The following is an 18,903-nucleotide window of genomic DNA, read 5'->3' as shown; positions in this document are numbered from 1 at the left end:
AGAAAGAAAAATATTAGAAGTTCAGCGGGTAGTTCTTAGGAAAAACAGGTGACTAGTAGGAAAGCAATGGGAATCCAGTCAAGGGAAAATATTTGTGGTGTAATGACACTTATGGCCAAAAGACCTAGGAAAATCGATGATCAATGTTTTCTTTAGTGAGCATAGCACAGAGCTCATGAAATAGAATTCCTCAGACTAACCATACTATCGTCAATGAATTGAACTAAAGCCATTTGAAGTTAACAGATAACCATGAGTGAGTATCCATGGAATCATAATTTTGGATTATGAAGAAACTCCTGGAGAGGGCCAGCCTTGCTTATTAACATTACTATTTTCTCCTCTAGCATTGGCTTTGTCCCTTCTTTATTATACTACATATCAGATTTTCCTTGGCATTTTCTCTTTGCCACATGAAAAAGTAGAAATACACCTTAAAAACATTAGGTCCTAAAATAAGAAATAAGCAAGATATTTCCACCTGTTTCATAATTCAAATATAATCATTTTGCATTCAGAATCTGTAACAGGTTATTTGATTCTTTATGGGGGCAGGGAAAGCCTTATTTATTTAAAAAGTTTTGTCCTTTCTCACAGATCTGAATTTCATCTGTTTCATATCAGAGTATAAACTTCTATTTGAAAAGAACAGCAGGCAGTAAGAATATCACCACTTATGAATTCTGCTAATTTTATTAGTCTTCATCTTAGTGATAACAGGAAATAGTTGTACTTTATTGCATCAAGTCCTATTGCTTTCAAAAACTAAAATGAAATGACTAAGAAAGAAAAATCAGGGGAGTTGACTTAATGCCATTGTAGCTGCAGTTGTAGAATTTCATTCTATTTTTTTTCAAAAAGAAAGACAAGGGTGAAATTCTGCAAAATGTCTTCCTTTTTTTTTTTTTTTTTTTTTAATTCAACAGATTTTCTTGACCATTCCATGTTTTAAAATGTTTGTTTCTTGGAACAGCTATATTAAATCTAGTGTTTGTGATTCCTGAAATAGTGGTGGAACTCCTTAAGCGTATGAAATAATTTTTGTGCCTCATATGAGAACACCCTTTATATCTTTTAATTGCAGAAGGAAACGTGAAGTGACAGCATCATTTCTACCCCATTTTCCTCAAGCCAAACCAGCTGGAAATAGTACAATGCACAATACTAAGAGTGCCCTGAAATAAGCTAAGTCATATACATATTTATTCATAGCAAGTATAAATAATTCTTTCTTGATTTTAGTACTTGTTTTTCACTCTGCTTCAAAACAATACGTGTACTGAAAAAGGACTATCAATGTCCAAACAACCTAAAGAACAGTTTCTGTCCCCAGAGATGTTTTGGCAATTGTAACTACTGTGACTACTGCTCCCTGCAAAGGGATCACTTTAGAGCAGATCATGAGGCCAATGTCTTTGAAGTGGTTCTGTGCTTTTCTGTATTGCCTTGGATGAAGAGGGGTACTGGAGTGAGGAAGGTAGAGATGCTTTGTGTTGTTTCAACTCACTGAATGGTTTACTGCCTCAGTGGGATTCTTTCTTAGCTCAGACACATTACTGCTTTTAGAGGTGAGCTCATTAGGTCAGCAGTAGCTACATTTTAAATCTTCCAACTGATAGAATAGTTTGGGTTGGAAGAGACCTTTAAAGCTCATGTAATCCAGCCCCCTGCAATTAGCAAGAACATCTTCAATTAGATCAGGTTTCTCAGAGCCCCATCCAACCTGACTTTGAATGTTTCATTGCCTGAGTATCTCCAAACTGTATTTGAGCATCATTCTGTGTCTTTCTCCATGACGATACCATGATAGAAGGCACTGCCCTCTAACAGAGAAAATCCTTCTTTAATGACATCTGATATTTAGCTGACTCTGTAGGTTGTAAATATTAGTGTTGTCTCAATATCTTTAAAAACTGTTGGGAAATGAATACTCATAGGAATAGAAATGATCTTGTCTGAACAGCAGTGTAAAAACCTGCTTCATTACTTATGCATGGAAAAGTTCACCTTGTTTTGCAGGAAGGAAACACAAAGGAGTTTTACTTGCTATAACAGGTAAGAATATATTCTATCTATTCTATCAAGAAAGAAAAGATAGTTAAGCTTTTCCCTTGCACTTTTACTGTGTCCAACTGGAGTGCTTTCTCCAACAGGATTCACACTTAGTCAGACTAAAGCCTGCTAGTTTTTAAGTGCTAGAGGAGCAGCTCTAACTGGTGTTACCTGCATAAGGCACTTTCTGGGTCTTTGCTTAACTGCACTAAACCATAGCAGCTAAAATAAGCTTGGATTTGTTTTGATCTAAAATGGGATATGTATGAGTGCATCCTTACCTCTGCATGGAAGTTCATTGTATGGTTCTAAACAGATTATTTCTACCAAAATTTAGGCTCCCAATGGAGGGTCCTTACTAAACCGACTTAACGAGCATAAGAGTAGAATTGCTACAGCTTCCTTGCCTAATTTATTGGAGAAAGAAAAGTGTGTCCTAGGGAAAATTCATAACTTAATGAGAGCCCTGAAAGTTTTTTAGTCCTCCCAGTGACTGCAGGATGAGCTTGAGTAGACTCCTAACTCAGAATCTTCATTTAAGTGCCCCAAAATAGATGGACTGAATCTGAACCAGAATCTCCTTATTTCAGGTCACACTCTCTTCAGTGTAAATCATTCAGCAAGTTCATTCTGTAGTGAACAAATTAAATGTTCACATACATTAAATGTTGATGTATGTCTAGGAAGGTCTGAATTTAAAAGTCTTTGTCTGAAAAGACATGAAAGGAACAGTACAGTCAATAACATAAAATACAGATGAGATCTCTCTGAATACATCTATTTTTCGGTATATAAACCATGGAGGTATAATAACATCACCTATGCTTCCTACACCTCTATCCTCTCTTGAAAATATGAAAAAAACCCAAAAAACACCACCAAAAAACATCATAAGTAATGCTTTTACATTGCTGAATTCCAAAATATAAGTAGGATTGTAATGCAAATTGTCTCAACTAGTGCCTCTGTTTTTCATTCAGTGCCCATTGATTTGGAGAGAAATGCCAGAAATAATTAGGAAAAAACCCCAAGAAGTGTTCTAAAAGCAAATATATATGGTGTTTTTGCATTTAATCTTAGCTATATATTTCAGAAAAAAACATGGCTTTTATTCAGAACATGTATTTGCCAATAATACGTTTGATTAAACTAGGAAAATTAGACATACTATCAGTAGCTTGCTCCCAAATTACACAAGAAGAAATTAGATACATTTTCAGTAGCTTGCTCTCAAATTTCTACAGTCTATGAGTCACCAGATTCTTCCTGCCAAACTAAATATGTCTGTAAAAGGCTGGAAACTTTAATGGAAAGAAACCTAAAACTTGAAATAAGTAGGAAAAACTAAGTTTTTTTCATGGAAGACCTGTTGACTAGTAATTCAGGAATTCAGGGGATATAGAAACAAATTATTGCAACAATATTATTATTTATCCACAGAAGTTTCAAAGTAAGAAGCATATTCAATTTAAACCTGCTATGTTCACCTTAAATAATTGTCCTTATTAGCTTTCATGCAATCTGAAGCAATCAATGAAGACTTACAAAAAGAAGCTGTAAACCTTTCATTATAAGAGTAGAAGCTCATATCCAATCATTTTCACGGGGCTGAGTTAAAAGAAACCTTCTGTATAGGTAATGGAAGTCCGAAAAAATCCCTCTTGTAAATTGGATTTATTATTTGTGGTCTGGAACAGCCTTCAAAGATAATTAGGAATGTACTCATCTTTTTCAGATCCACAAGCAGAATGACATCTTCCCTACAATATTCTCCATGACACAGACATTTTATACCTTTGCATAAACCATACATTTTATAATTTTCTTTAGAATACAGTTTGTGTGTGTAATTTAAGATTTCATCCATTGCCTTAGAAGGATATGGCTGTTAATGAACCTTCTTTTGAAGTCAAACCAATTTTCAGTAGGATTTGTTTTACTTAGAACCTGCTGTTTATAGGATTTGAGGGTATTAGGTGTTTACTTTTTTGGAGATAGAAACAGTGTTCCTAGAATATTTATTTTCAGAAAGAAAACAGTCCACTGAGCTGGACTGAATCAGAATGGTCTGAGCCAAACCCTTCTTTTTTCTGCATACTCAGCCTTGTGTAAATTTCTGCCCAATACACAAAGACACAAACGATATAAACAAGTATTTCTGTATTAAAAAATCATATAATTTTGTATAAGTCATATAGGTTTGTGTAAGTCATAATTTCCCAAAGGAAGTGTTTTAACAGGACACTTTTTCCCTACTTCCACACTTTTATGGGCACATAAGGAAGCAGAAGTCCCTGCTGTCTGGAAGCATCCTCTTGCTCTAGAAGAGATATATTACATAAATGGGAAGACTGGGATCACAGCTGAATTTCAGAAAAGGTTTGGGAAATATTTAAATATGCTGTCGACTCAAGGAAAAAAAAGAGGCAAGAGACACATGAGCCCTAGAAAGTTTCTTTGATAAAAAGAAGCCATTCAAGTTTTCACTATTAAAGGATTTAACATGAGATAAGCAAATGCATTCTGCTCTGCCTAGTAAGAGTAAGGACGCTGAAAACATAAAATTTCTCTGCATATGGGATTCAATCAGAAAACACAGAAAGTATCTCAGACTAGGGCTGGATTTTGTAAGAATTTAAGTAACTTTCCACCAGCTGGACTCACCCACAGGTCATTTTATAGTATTCCCCTCCAAAGACTATGGATGTGTTAGAATTTTTTTCTCAGAACCTCATTTACTGATGCAAACATGAAATATGTCCATCATTACTTAAAAGTAAGACCCAGCATTTGGGCTTTATCTTTCATAATGGTTTTGCACTGAATGCACCACATAGAAAGTAGGCATTAATGGCTTTTCCTTCCTCTTGACATTGAAGTTCCTGTTATTACCAGAGATAAATTTGGCATAATTTCTTCACTAAGTATACATTTGTGGTACTTGTCTTGATTTCTGGACTGAGAAATTACTAACTGTTGGTTATTTCTTGCATTTGTTGTCATATTTTTGAACAATTAAGCTTGGATATGGTTTAATAAGCAAGCCCAGATCCATCCTTTGTTAGCAAAGCTCCGAGGTGGCTTCAAGTCTCTATTTGATTTTCAGTGATGTGAAAGAGTTTGAAACGTGCCTAAGAGCTAAAGTGCTGAATAAGCCCTAGAGAAATGGCTCTGTGAATTTCTGCCTTTGGAATGAGCACTGTGCATAGAATGCCCTCCATGCACAGGTAGTAAATGCAAAAGGTTTTCTTTAACCTTTTGTGTGTGGTTCTGCTGGACGGAACGATTTGCTCTGTGACTCCTGCTGCTGTTGATCAAGGATCACAAATGTTTTATTGATACCAGAACAAACAAGGAGGTCCATATGCAAAGGTTTTGGCTGATTGCACAGAGCATGTGCCAGGAGCTGAAGTCAGGGAAGGGTTTTTCTCAGTATTTAAGATTCAGTGGAAAAGTAAGCGGGGCAGCTATGCCAAGAATTAATGTTGATCTTGCCAAGTGCTTCTTTGAGTGACTTTATCCAACATGAGACTAAACAGTGTATTAAATACACATCTAGCAGTTAGGGAATCAAATGTCAAGTAACAGCTTTCTGTTATTTGAGACCAAATTTGAAGCTTGGTCTAGTGCATAAAAAAAGGTAAACATCATAAAAAGCATTAACAACTAACATCTACCAGCTAAAAAGGACATATATAAATTGAATTTCTGGAGAAAATGTACTTATTTGGTTTTGATAGTAGGCACTTTTTACAGAGATGTTTCTTGTTGAAATTTTGATCAATGATTTGTTTCCAGTCACTTCTTTAAAATTATCATCATTACTGCAGTCCCTCTTAAGGAAAAGGTTGAAAAATTATAAAATCCTTCATGACCTGAGGAACTAGCTGTAGAGACCTGTTTACAGGGACTAAATTTAGTGTCTATCAGAGGCTATCTCCTCCTAGATTTTGCAATCCATTGAGAAAGAAGACAGAACCTCTCTCTCTGTTATTAAGAATGTAACTTAAGGAGATGAACCTCACTAAAATAAGGCTAATCTTTACAAAAAACTCCTTACCCTTTCTTGATGTGGTAAAAAAATGAGAAAATTCTTTCAAAGACTGGCTTATTTTCAGAGATCTTCCTCAATGTTTACTACCGGGGCAACAAAGCACACACCAAACTGTTGTCTGCTGTTTGACTATACAGTGATATCATTCCAGAAGCCAGAACTGTTTTCTTTCTTATACAGATCCATCAGTAGCTGTGCCTATAGGTCTGGTTCCCTGAGCCCTGACCCTGCAGACCTGGCTAAAGCACACCTGAGCTCCTTTCTAGGTTAGCTTTCTTGGAAGAGGTAGGGAACCTAGGAATAGTTAGATGAATACACTCAAATCTTCCATAGATAGAATATTTGGACATGAATGGGGCATGCAGCCAGACCAAGGAACTTAAAAACACTCTCAGATCTTGCTGTGTGAACACAGCTAAGATGACCAGCATATGTTTGCAAAGATTTGTAAGACTGTCAGTGACACCAGAGTCTGTGTGTGTCCGTGGCAGCTTTTCAGCATGCCTCTGCTGGGCTTCTAACATTAACATTCCTTTCAATCAGGGATGCAGAGAGGAGCTAATGACTCATAGCTCCTACAGGTATGGAGTACTTAAAGAACTGAGTGCCATGCCATCTCTTGTAATTATGCTGATAGGTTTGACAGGCCTAGAAACTTTAATAACATCTTAAAAGCAGACTTCCTGAAGTAAACAAGAAGCTCTTAACTAGAGGGAAATGGGAGAAGCAAAACGTAATTGCCTATTGCTCTGCTTCTTGTTTCCTCTTTTCTAAGGCAGCAATTCCTCCACCTATACCTTAGTTGTACAAAGCAATGGGATCTCATGACAGCTCTCATCACCCAAAATTATGTTCACAGGCTTATCCTGATTTTCTGATGATTATAAACTAATAGTCTTACATTGTGCACAGCTGGGGATTTTCCCAAGGACAGCACACAGTTTTGATTGTCTTAGTGGACAAAAAAAAAAAAAAAGTAGTAAAAATCTGCAGTAATTCTCCTCAAAGCAGTTGACACAGGGAACATTAAGCTGGATGCCAGAAAAGCCCATTTTTTATGGGATTCATTGCTTTACACATGGAAGCATGTGCTAGGTCATTTGCCATTCTCTGAAGAATACCAGGAGCTCCAGTGTCTCAGGTACCTAAATTCAGCTCTTTTCTTTTTTATGCAAGTGATGGTTCAGAAGATCTACCATAAGACTAGAGCAGTGTTTTTAGCAGAAAAAAAAGGTGAAGTTTTAATTAATGAAGTTGATTGTCATGGTTTCAAATAAGTATTGCCATCTAACTTGGGCTTTAGAAATTAGAAGACTGAAAATGGCTAAGAAATTTAGAAATCTCTTTCTTTATTGGAACTTGTGTATTGTTAGAAAGACTGCTATGTATTCATTGTAAAGGAAAAGGTGTATTTTCAAATGAGAAGATAAAAAAGAATAAAGTATTTTCTCCTTAGAACAAACTACTAGATCTCATGGTAGTAATAGCCCTGAAAAAACAGCATGAGCAAGAATGAATGATTGTTCAGCAAATTCAACATTTATGAATAATTTTTTTTTTGAGTAATCTACGAAGTAAATTCCTGTGATAAGACTAGACTATTCCAAAAAAAATCTCCCTCTTAGGCTTTCAAGTTTGTAAGTTTCCTGTAATTTCTCTTTTAAGTTTTTCCAACATTCTGTCCTCTCAGCGTTGTTTTGTAATGAGCATACCATGGTAGACCTTTCTGGACATTAAAATTTAAGTGAAAGTCAAAGCCATCCCATTTGGCTTCATGACTGTTGAATCCAGAGGTTTTGAGATTGGAGAAACATTGAGTAAAGCTGTGTTTAAGTGAAGCCACTTTTGTAGTTGTGACCAGGTTCTCTGTCACCTTCTCCTAAAGAAACTTAGCACACATGAACCTGAGAGGCAGAAGTTCTCCTAGAGAGATACCCCTAGACAAAAGGTGGCAACAATCTGCTTTTCTCTGGTAAATCATAGGAGACAAAAAGCTGTCTGAGGAGTAGCCAGTGCTGGTTGGAGTTAAATGTGACCAAGGAAAAAAAACAGATGCTCAATTTGGGGATTTGTGCTGTGTTTTCTCCTAAAAAACTTTGAAAAGTGCTCCTTGTCAGTCTATCTCAAGACAAAAGAGAGTGGTAGAAATCACATTTTACTTTCCCTTGAAGTCAGTACTTCTTCCTTGTGTGTGGTAAGCAGCTGGGGCATCTCCTCAGAAGCTGTAGAGTTTCCTTTTATAGCTAGAAAGTTGGGCAGAGTAGACTATATAAAGGAAATTTTTGTCTTCCAGTCCTAGCCATAGATACAGCCTTGTGGCTGGGAAGTACAGAATTTCAACAGAAAGTAATACAATTATTTCTATCTTCACTTCCACCCACAACTCCCAAGGAATAGTCAGAAGATTTGACCTTGACTCTGAACCAGGAATTCCACCTCAGCCAAAAGGTATTCTTTATATTTGAGGTCTCTAGTGAAATACAGAATGATGGAAGAAAAAAATTTCCTCACAGCTATTTCCTGTGTAAGTTAAAGGCAAATACTACCACTGATTATACTTTATTTAAAGGAACCAGAGTATGAGAAAAGAAGCCTTAAAATACTGCTTTTATTGACATACTCTTTACAACAAAATAATAATTTCATTGAGTTTTTACCTCTGCAAATGATATGGCATTCTTAAAAAGTCCCAAGAAATCAAGCAACATTTTTAACTTTTAATAGTAGGCTGCATTCTGTAGTAAATTTGATATGAGGATCCTGATTTGTTTTCCCAGTGTTACTGGGATTACTTTTCTCTAGCTCTGTATTTTAGATTGAACTCTAACAAATAAGAGGGAGAGGGTTAAAACAGTTTAAGTTTCTTCCTCATAAATAAGAAGTAGCCAGTTAGAGCACACACATTACTTGGCATCCAAGGGGCCACATACATGTCAGCTTCATGACTTTCCTGTTGAGTGATGCAAGTGCAGGCTACTGATTGCAACTGTGCAGGACTCCTAAAACGGGGTGGTCATTCCTAAATAAAACCTTCCACAGTTTTCCATAGAAAACAAGGTCAACACTTACGGTGTAGTTAAATTATTTTTAGTGAAAACTCAGAAAGTCAGAAAACAACAAAGACTAGAGAGAAAGTCTTAAGTGACAGCAGGTAAAGGTCAAGGTTGCAAAGGTAATGATCTCCTTTGAAACACTGGAAACCCATCACAGTATTTTAAATTAAGGATGACCTAGCTTAGGGTAGAGGTTTGAAACAGATTGTGAAACCTTAGAATAACTGAGATTGAAAGCAAAGAGAGTTATTGCTAATGATTAGCATTTCACATGACCTCTTACCTTGAGGATCACAAAGTACACCTAACAGTAGGTCTGATTGCTGAGCAGTAACAGCCACTCTTGTGGAAAGCAAGCATGAGAGGTCTCTGAACCAGCAGCAAACATTTTGCTGGTAGAAAAACACCTGAGAAACGTACACGGTAAAAGAACAATTGCTCTGCTGTTCTAAGGATCTATTGTCTCATTGTTTTCTGGTGCAGAAACAGGAGGGGGAGATGACAGTCGTTACATGCACTCCAGCAATAAAACATTTGTAGGACACTCAAATTATCCCTAACTCTGCTGTTAATAAACGCAACAGACTTTGGTGCATAAATGAACACCTGATGAGTTAGTAGGAAAATGTAAATTCCTGTATGAGAGATTCCAGTACTTTTAAGACTGTGTTTAGCACCAGAATACTAAGTTAAACAGCACCCTAGAGTAGGTGCTTATTCACAGGAGTTGAGGTGTTAAATACACAAAAGAAGGGTTCTTTTGTGAAGAGTGGATTACTTTGCATATGTAAAACTAAGGTTCCAAAATGAACTTTAATAAAATGTGCCAAGAAGATAGTGAAAATCTCTACAATTTATATGTTGAGGAGATTAGAATTTTCTTTAATTTAGAAGTGGAAAAATCTGAATTTGTTTTTATTGCAAGGAGAAAACATTGAAAGCAGTGACTCCATGAAGAGAAATAAATAGGAATAGAGTGGGTATGATCAGAAAACCACAAATGGTAGCATAGAAGACAAGAAGTTTCAGCCATGAAGGAATATCAAGGATATCAGAGAAGCACATATTGTTATTAAAAGCAAATGCTAGCTTCAGAGGCTATAAGAGCACAAATTCTATCATCATGTTTTGAAAAAATGTATTAATGAATGTATTCAGAATGAATATGTTCCTAACTAAAAATTTCATTAACTTTGTTTTTTAAGTGGCAAATAGCTGAAAATCAGAAATAGATTTCTATTACATAAAAGTGGAGTATTTCTAGATCCTCACTATTTTAGAGTTAATTTTATCTGTTGCCTGTACTGGTGTTAGTCTTTATTATCTCACCATGCATGAATTTTCCTCCACCTGTATTTAAATGATGAAGCATGTGGATACTTGGATGCAGTAACTTTCTGCTTGCTGCCTTCCAGCTTTTAATTTTTTTTAAACCAGATGTTGAAGCTTAGTGTGTTTTTAATATGAAAAAGTGTGTACTTAAAGTGTTTACTAGTAGTCTGACATAACAGGTACATGTAGTTCTGCCTCATGAGTGTCTTGGGTTTAGTATGTGCTCTCATTCATGTAATTTCAGTGACAGGTCACTGGAAAGCAGGAACAGAGCAGGTGAAATAGCAACAGCTGGAAAGTGGTGAAAAACAATAACAAGTCTGAAGATAAAAATTTATCAGAAAGTCAGAGAGGTTTACAAAGGCACAACATTATTCTTCACTGAGGCTTTATGGTAGCTGAAGGCTTGAGCATCTTCCAGGTATGGGATACCAGTCCTAGTTTGCAGCCTGGATGATCATAGCTAAGGTCATTTACAGCAGTTGCAGACTCCAGTGGATTACATGAAAGTGTTTAGCAGTTAAATGAAAGAAAGGGGGGACTTACTGAAGTAAAAGCCTCTGTCTCCACACACGAACTGAAGAGCATCAACCAGCTCAGCACCACAGAGTGTTTCTGGGCCAGCAGCAACAGAACTGGTTAAGGTAAGCAAACACAGGCCAAGGTAGAAGAAATGGATGTAGGACACAGTGTGCATCTTCACCTGCCAAGGAAGCAGAAGCAGTGTTAGAATTTCCTCAAAGAGTCTTTCAAAAAATGACTCCTGCACCCTTGTAAATGAGAATGAGTATGTACTGTGATTTCTTGGACAATAAGCATGGTAGCAGGAAATGTCTCCCCATGATTTTGCAACTGCATACTTGTTCTAGTCTATGTATTTTGGAAACTGATTATTTATTCTGGTGAATACTCACAATCACATCTAGTTAGGGAACCCTGTAGTATCTATGACTTGTATTTGATTTTGGAAAGCAAAAGGTGGAAGAGTGGAATAGACAGACAAAGGGAAGCCTGGAATAATATAAATAAAGCAAACAACCTTGCATTGCTTTGTCTCAGACCAGATAAGCTAAGAGGGGAATATGACTGGTGCCTGCCAATGTACTGTGATACATTGGAAATGGGGGTGGCATATGATGGAGAAGGGCTGTTTAAACTAAAATCAACATTGTCACAAGAATAAATGGCTCTAAACTTGCTGTGAGGAAACTTGGCCCAATAGAAAAATAGTTCATTATTAGTACTCTACAGTTCTCCAGGCACCTTAGAAAGGAAAAGACCTGGACAAACCAAAAATGTTGCAAGGTTCAACTTCCCGAAGTTACAGGAGTTGTTGTGGGATCTTCTGTAGCAGAAGACCACGTTCAGTGACTCTTACAGTTCCCTGTTCCTAGCAGGCAAACATCTGAGAAATTAACAGGAGTGTGAGTTTTAAACCATTAAAGAGTTCTGGTTTTACTTGTTGTAAACAGCTATATTTCATTGACCTTCATTATCCCCTCATAGGCAGCTGCGGCCATGAGGTTTATACAGAGGTGATAATTCTTTTTTCATTTACATTTGGTTACAAACTATCTTCCTGTACTTATGACTGAAGGAAGGCCAGTTCTCAATGGGTGTAAAATTGCACCAATCCATTTATCCACTTTTTGTATCCCTTTATGTCCACCTAATTTCTTACCCAACATGCAAAGAAGAAAGCTTTTTCTTTTAATATTAAGAAAAGCTATTTATGTATAGTAGCAGGACACTGAGTAATGTGCTTAATGCATATTTTGAACTTGTTTAGATCACTTGCCAAGAATGATAGTTTTGAAAGGTGTAAATCTGCATTTAATTTCATTCTCTTTCAAGGTGAACATCAGCATTGCAGTACGGTAAAAATTTACAAATCTGTCTTCCACATACAGTTAAACTTGGCTTAAAACTGCTTTGTGTTAGCAGTCTAGTGCAAAGTAATTGAAAGTAAAATGATTCATTTTCCCTAAAGTTTCTTTCAGGGTTTCAGGGACCATTTAATCTTGACTATTTCTTCACTGAACTTTTGAAAAAAAGTTGAAGTTATCTATTTTCTGATCAATTGGGATCTGATCCAATGGGATATTGAGCCTTTTTTAGTCAATAATTTTTAAGAATTCTTATTTTCTTGGCAAGAGATCTTAGTGCCTTGCTGGATGAGTCTCTTATTTCCACTGTGCAAATAATGAGCAATTTTAAATCCCATGATATATCACATAGAAAAGAATAATTATTTTCCCATTCACAAGTGTCTTTAGCCAACTTTGCCATGCAAACCCCAACAAGCTCGAATGCATGGTCATGACTTCAATGGCAGATGGAGAAAGATCAGATTGTAAATGAATGATGATAACATGAGGCACTATTTCCTGTAATGATTCCATATCTTAACAACAATTTCTCTTTTCCTTTGCCATATTTTTGAATTTATAAGATAAATGTGATGCACCTGCAGTTTAAGATGGTTCCCAGTTCTGAGGAGGTAAAGCAGAAAGCTGTTTAGCACTCTGCCTCAGAAAGCTGAAAGACATTACAAATACAAGAACATTATGTATTTAACAATTTGTTCTCGTATAACATTTGGTCCAGAAATAAACATAAATTTTAGACATTTAACAATTTTTTATTTTTCAAGACTTCTCAGCTGGCTTGCATTTTCAGATAAATATCAGCACTGAACTACGACAAAACAGATTATCTACTGTTTTTCCTTTAGTGGAAGCCAAAAAAGGCTGCACAGTATAAACCACAGAGAATTTCTAACTTTATCTCCAAATTTAACAACAGTCAAGAACTTTCAAACAAGTAAAAACTTTGCAGAAAAGAAAACAGGCTCACATGTTTCTAGGGTTCAATCAATTATTTGATGAATTAAGTACTGTTTCATTAAAGCAAATTCCAAAACATAGTTTAAAACTTTACTTCATCATTTTAATTAAACATAACATTAATTGATTCAATATGCCTGTTACAAAACCAAAGTACTCTTTTGTATCTGAGGGGAATATTCTTAAGAAAATACAAAGTTGTAATCCAATATTGCTTCAGGTTCTCTACAATCAAGTAGAGTACTTACATTACATTACCCCCAATCTGACTAGAAAGTTGAGAGCTTAAAAGAAAACGCATTGGTGTGTGGGTGGGGTTTATTGAAGCATCTAATTACGTTAGGAAATTGAATACAGGTTCAAGATGAGCCTGGTTAAGCACTTCTTTTAGTTGCATAGAATGACTGACCATATTTTCACAGCTGGAATTTCCTCTTTTTTTCAGTAAAATAGCCAGCTTTTGCTACATTCCTCTTTTAGTAGTCCAGAAGAGTAGCACTACAAAGGAATGTCATATATGAACACACTGCATCTCAGTCACTTTTTAATTCTTCTATGTAAGTCCCCTTCATTTAACAAATTATCACTTGACACAAGTTGTGCATAAGAATTCTTCACATGCTAGGTCATTTCAGTAACATGTAAAAACATCTGCAAGAATTATAAGTATCGTGCAGGAGGCAACATTTTTTTGGAGACTATATGCTACAGCAAGAAATCAAGAGTTATATATTCAAAATTACATTTTATTCCAGAGGGGTTGGGCCTGATTATCAAGCCGTAGTAGAAATGTGCAATTATTATGAAATATCAGTATTCACTAGGAATTGTTATATAAATAAAGCATATATACTCTAGAGTGGATCAAGGCTTAAATACTGTTAACTTTGAGCAAAGAATCTGAGCTACATGCTAACCTAAATCAATATGTTCCATTGATTCCAAGGAAGCTTGGCAGGATGCACAGCTGAGGAACTAGCACATTACTTTTATGTCTCTTAGTGCCTTGCTCAATACTTAAAAAAAACCCCAACCCTTCTTCTTTCAAGTATATTGGAAAGGATGCCCATTTATACATTAAGGGAATGATTTCATCCCTTGCAATTACAGATCTGTAATTAGGTCATTAAGGAATGAGATAAGTGTGTTTTAAGTGAAAGATCAACTAAAAAAAATATATTAGGCCCTAAGCAATTAAAATAAGATAATTCTTTCAACTCCATAAATATCCTTGCAAAATACTAAGGGGAAAAAAAGTTCTCGAAGGATATAAATTTGCAGATAATGGAAAGCTGGACTAGAGCCAATTGACAGAAACAGAGGTCAATGCACCTACTGAAGTCAAATTTACCTTAAGACAGTTTACATTATTATGCAGAAATTATAGGGTCATAGCATCAAACTTCACATGCAAACTTTCCTGAGAAAGCCCTCCCTAGAAGGGAAAACTTGGAGATGAACATGTAAAGGAATTTCCATTTTCTTTATGTACAATTGCTTAAGCTGTACAAATATGCAAGGTCAGCAAGAGTCGCAGCTGGTTTCTAATGTAGAAAACAAACTGAACTTCTCATTTACTTTTAATTTATGAAAGCAAAAACCAAGTAAATGCCACGATGCTGCCAGAAAATTGCTGCAGTGACAGCATCCCTTAAAAGTTTCCTTGTGAAAGCATGAACATTTTCTCTGTAATTGTGTATAATAAAACTGCAGAAACTTAACATGTGAATAGTACCTTTTTTCCTGTAAAACCCTGCACCTGCAGAAAATAGCTAAAAGTTCTTGTTTTCAGAAGCATTCATTAACAATATAGACAATGATGTAAGTGGACCTTTTAATAATGACATAACTGAAATATTACAAAGTTCTCTGAATAGAAGTGAAATTTAAGACATGTATTTGCAATAGTTTACCCTTACAGTTATCTATGTAATTGCAACTATTACATACAGCCATTTTCCAGATCACATAAAATTGCATGTTCAGCAATTTATAAATAATTCTCAGTTCTAAAATAATGTTATTGAAAAGTGCACAATACTCCTCAAGCCAGCAGCAGACAATACACAGCAAAATAAAACTAAAAAATTATTTGAAATAGTAATAAAGATTTACCTTCAAGAAATCACACAAGCAGCACTTAACTAATTGTGTTGAAAGACTGTTGATTTTTTCCATTGCTTCTTGAAAGTGCAAAGTCTGGAAATGAATTTGTTAGCAGTAATGATGAGAAAAAAGAAATCCAGAGAGATGTGAGATGTTGAGAGCAATGTCACATTTCAATATTGAGGACTTTATTCCATTGCGCAGGCTCTATCTGCTCTGATTTTAGCAGTGACAGTGAGATTTAGCAAACAGAAGAGGGATTTAGAGAAAATCCTCACATTTATCTACATTACACAGACACTGTAGACAGGAAACAGCTGGGGGAGCATTTGCCTCTCTCTCTCTCCCTCTTCTGGCAAAGTTACCGAGTAAGGACTTTTTTGGGCATGGTGACAAATAACATCATACCTTTGCATTTTAAAACTAGAGCACAGAAGCATATTTTTTTCCCTTTAAAAGAATGTGAATTAGTGACTGAGGGGTTAGCAGACAAAAAAAGCTTGTGCTGCCATGAAAAATAAGAAAATGTATTCTGGTTAACTTTCAGGTAGCCCTGTGTGCGTTTGTATTTACGTGTGTCTGCATTTCAAATCTATGAAAACTTAAATACATATGGGCAATGTTTGTATATATGCATACCTTTGTGTATATATATATATACACACATATATTTTATTTATGCATAGCAGCATAGGTATTTTATTTATGCAGTGTGAAATGGCAGGCAGGCAGTTATCTACTTTTCCCTTAATGTGTCTTTACGTTATTAAACTTGGCACGCCTATATGCTGACTACCAATTAAAACCTCCAACTCTCTCTGTGATTAACCCTAAAACAGCAGTTTGTAATTTGCTCAAAATAACAGAATTTCTGAGAACTACTTGTAAACAGGGCAAAATAGCTTTGTCATCTTTCAACAACCACACAGGAGAAATAATGTAATTTCCTAGAATTTACTGTGCTATGAATATAGTAACACGAGTAGCCCAGTTTGGGGGTCTTCCATGACATTTACCTTAAATCTGCTGTTTTAATTATAAAGTGATTAACACCCCCCCACCCCCCTTTTAGTAGTAATCTTTGAATTTCTCTTGATAACAATTTAAATGACACTGGGAAAGAGAGAATTCAACTTTATTAGTTCTGCAATACCTAACTTCTGCCTTTTTATTTTTCCTCAATTATGAGTATATTATAAATAACACCAGCTGGCCAGCAACATGCTCTCACGGGTTATGATGTCATTCAAATCCCTCAACTGTGTTAGTGGCTTGCAATGTGCTCCAAGCCAGCTGTTTTTCTATTTATAATGTATGCTTGCATTTCAATACTTAGCTATTGAGAATGAAGTTGTGATGTTGTTTTATAGACACAGTTTATACTTGTTACCCTTTGAGTTTGGAAGATGGCATTTAAAAGTAGAGGGCTTTTAAAGGTTGCAGCTCCAGAGACAAGGCTGCAGCTCCAGAGACCAAACACATGTCACAAGCAGTGCATGATTTCCATAAAAGCTCTTTCAGAACATTGCATTTTGTCCCTGTCTGCTTCCACTAAGTGAGGGTTGCATGCTGAGGTGCTAGCTGCACTTTATTATTGAAAATAACAATTGAGATCATGTTGGCCCAGATCTGTTGTCAGTTTTCAGATCCACCTCGAACTATAGGGTGCTTGCCAGGCAGAAAGGACACATTTAGTTATTTGTATCCTCTATGAATGGCTAATACTCTGTTCTGTGCAGTTTTAAACAGTGTATGGTTAGCTAAGCTGATTAATCTTTGGGAGGGATTTCTTCTAATGTACCATAATGGCAGAAGCACAGGGGGCTTGGAGGTGAGTTTGCTTAGTTCAGATAATACTAATATTTCAGGTATTCTGATAGACATTTGTACTGCAGGTGCTGTGTTTTAAAATTCTGCTCTGTTTTATTCTCCCCTCTGCATTTCAGAGGTCACTGAGTGGTGGCACCATTCTGCACATACCTTGATGAAGCCTGCTGCATCAAGGACATGTATCAGTTATTCCACTAGCCTTAGAGAAAAATGTGGGAAGACAAATTAGAAAGCTCTGCTTCTGATAATCTTTACCTTTCTCTCTCTTTTTTTTTTTTTTTTTTTTTTTTGCAGCACTAGAGATGGGTGCGCACACTTCTGCGTTTTCCTTCCTAAATAAGAGAAGGAATACACTCCTCCATAACCTCCCTGCTGCCTGGGCTTCAAACACTCTTCTCACTCCTCACTGCTTGCTTTCTCCTAGGTTTTAGCAGGACTCTCTTGGTCATGAGAGCAGCAAGCAGTAGAAGGTTCAGCTTTGGGCTGTCAGGGTAGTCAGAGAATCATAGTGTCTCTAAACACTGGTAATGCTGGTTCTCTGCACAGAGCCATTCTCAAAGCACCTGACCAGCCTAAGGTTCTGTATCACTTCACTTCTTTCTCCTGGTTCTTGTTTTAAAGTGGTATTGTGAAAAGGCAGGAAAACAGAAGACATTCAAGAAAGGTTTCCATTAGGGATTTTTACACTTAATGCAGTGCTTTTCTTCACAAAGACCTTTTCATTTTTAACAGAAAATTAAAAATCCCTTAGGTCATACTGATCTGGGGATCACTAGTTTCCTAAATATAGCTTCTATGCTGGTGATAGTATTCTAGTCAGTATAGCAGTCAGTTAACTATTGGAGATTGGTTCATTTCTCCCTTGTTAAATATAATAATAACTTCTTTAACCACTTAGAATAAACTATTGTGTGACTGCATGCTTATGCAGTTGTATACATTCCCTTAAATAAAATGCACCTGTAAACTACAGAGTTTATGGCAGTTTTCAAAGTATTTACAAAATATGTACAATTTTCTAACTGGAATGTGTTTAGCTATTCTACATTAAAAGGCAATAGCATATATATCCTTGTTTGTCTTCTTAAGTATAACCTTCAGTATTATAGTAGCCATAAAGATACATGAAATGTGTGAGAGATGGAATCAGGTATTTGTGTGTATTTATGTGTCCTGAGCCTCATATTTTGTACTTTAATACTGCAATTATTTCACTAACATGCTCTAATGCTATAGATCTTATGTGTCAGTTTTTCCAGGGGAAACTCTGTTTTATAGAAGATAGCAAATACAAAGAGAGGCAATTATCCTAATTAATATATTGTCCCGACCTAAATCCTTTCTTAAAAGGTAGGAACATTGCCACAATGCCTAAAAAAACCTGAACCAGTGCCTTTGTTGTGCATTATTCTCTGTTAGATCTCTGTTACCAAATGCAATTATTTGTAGCTGTTTGGGTTTTTTACACTGGGATTGCAAGTTTTCCTATAGAAAACCAAGAGAGAACCACTCTAGTAGAAAGAACCACTGTAACAGATACTAGCACTATAACTGAGAGTGTGATAGGGCATGGTTTAGGAGAGGATGGAAGAAGGCAAATAAACACAGTGGCTGGCAAACAGTTGTTCTT

At 36.0% G+C, this 18,903-nt stretch overlaps 1 protein-coding gene across 1 annotated transcript in view; it reads right to left on the bottom strand.

The window, feature by feature from the left end:
* Window positions 1-15,717, bottom strand: part of IGF1 (insulin like growth factor 1) — a 52,137-nt gene extending 36,420 nt beyond the window's left edge. The window contains exons 1-2 of the mRNA XM_059845835.1: window positions 15,453-15,717; window positions 11,038-11,194 (exon numbers count right to left, since the gene is read on the bottom strand). Of these exons, the coding sequence (XP_059701818.1) occupies window positions 11,038-11,194; window positions 15,453-15,515 (220 nt within the window). The 5' untranslated portion in view covers window positions 15,516-15,717. The remainder of the gene's footprint in view (window positions 1-11,037; window positions 11,195-15,452) is intronic.
* Between the last annotated feature and the right edge of the window lie 3,186 nt (window positions 15,718-18,903).

The sequence above is a fragment of the Haemorhous mexicanus genome, chromosome 5 (genome assembly GCF_027477595.1).
Source record: "Haemorhous mexicanus isolate bHaeMex1 chromosome 5, bHaeMex1.pri, whole genome shotgun sequence".
Lineage (NCBI taxonomy): Eukaryota > Metazoa > Chordata > Aves > Passeriformes > Fringillidae > Haemorhous > Haemorhous mexicanus.
The sequence above is the reverse complement of the archived record's forward strand: the minus strand, read 5'-3'. Positions and strand labels throughout refer to the sequence as shown.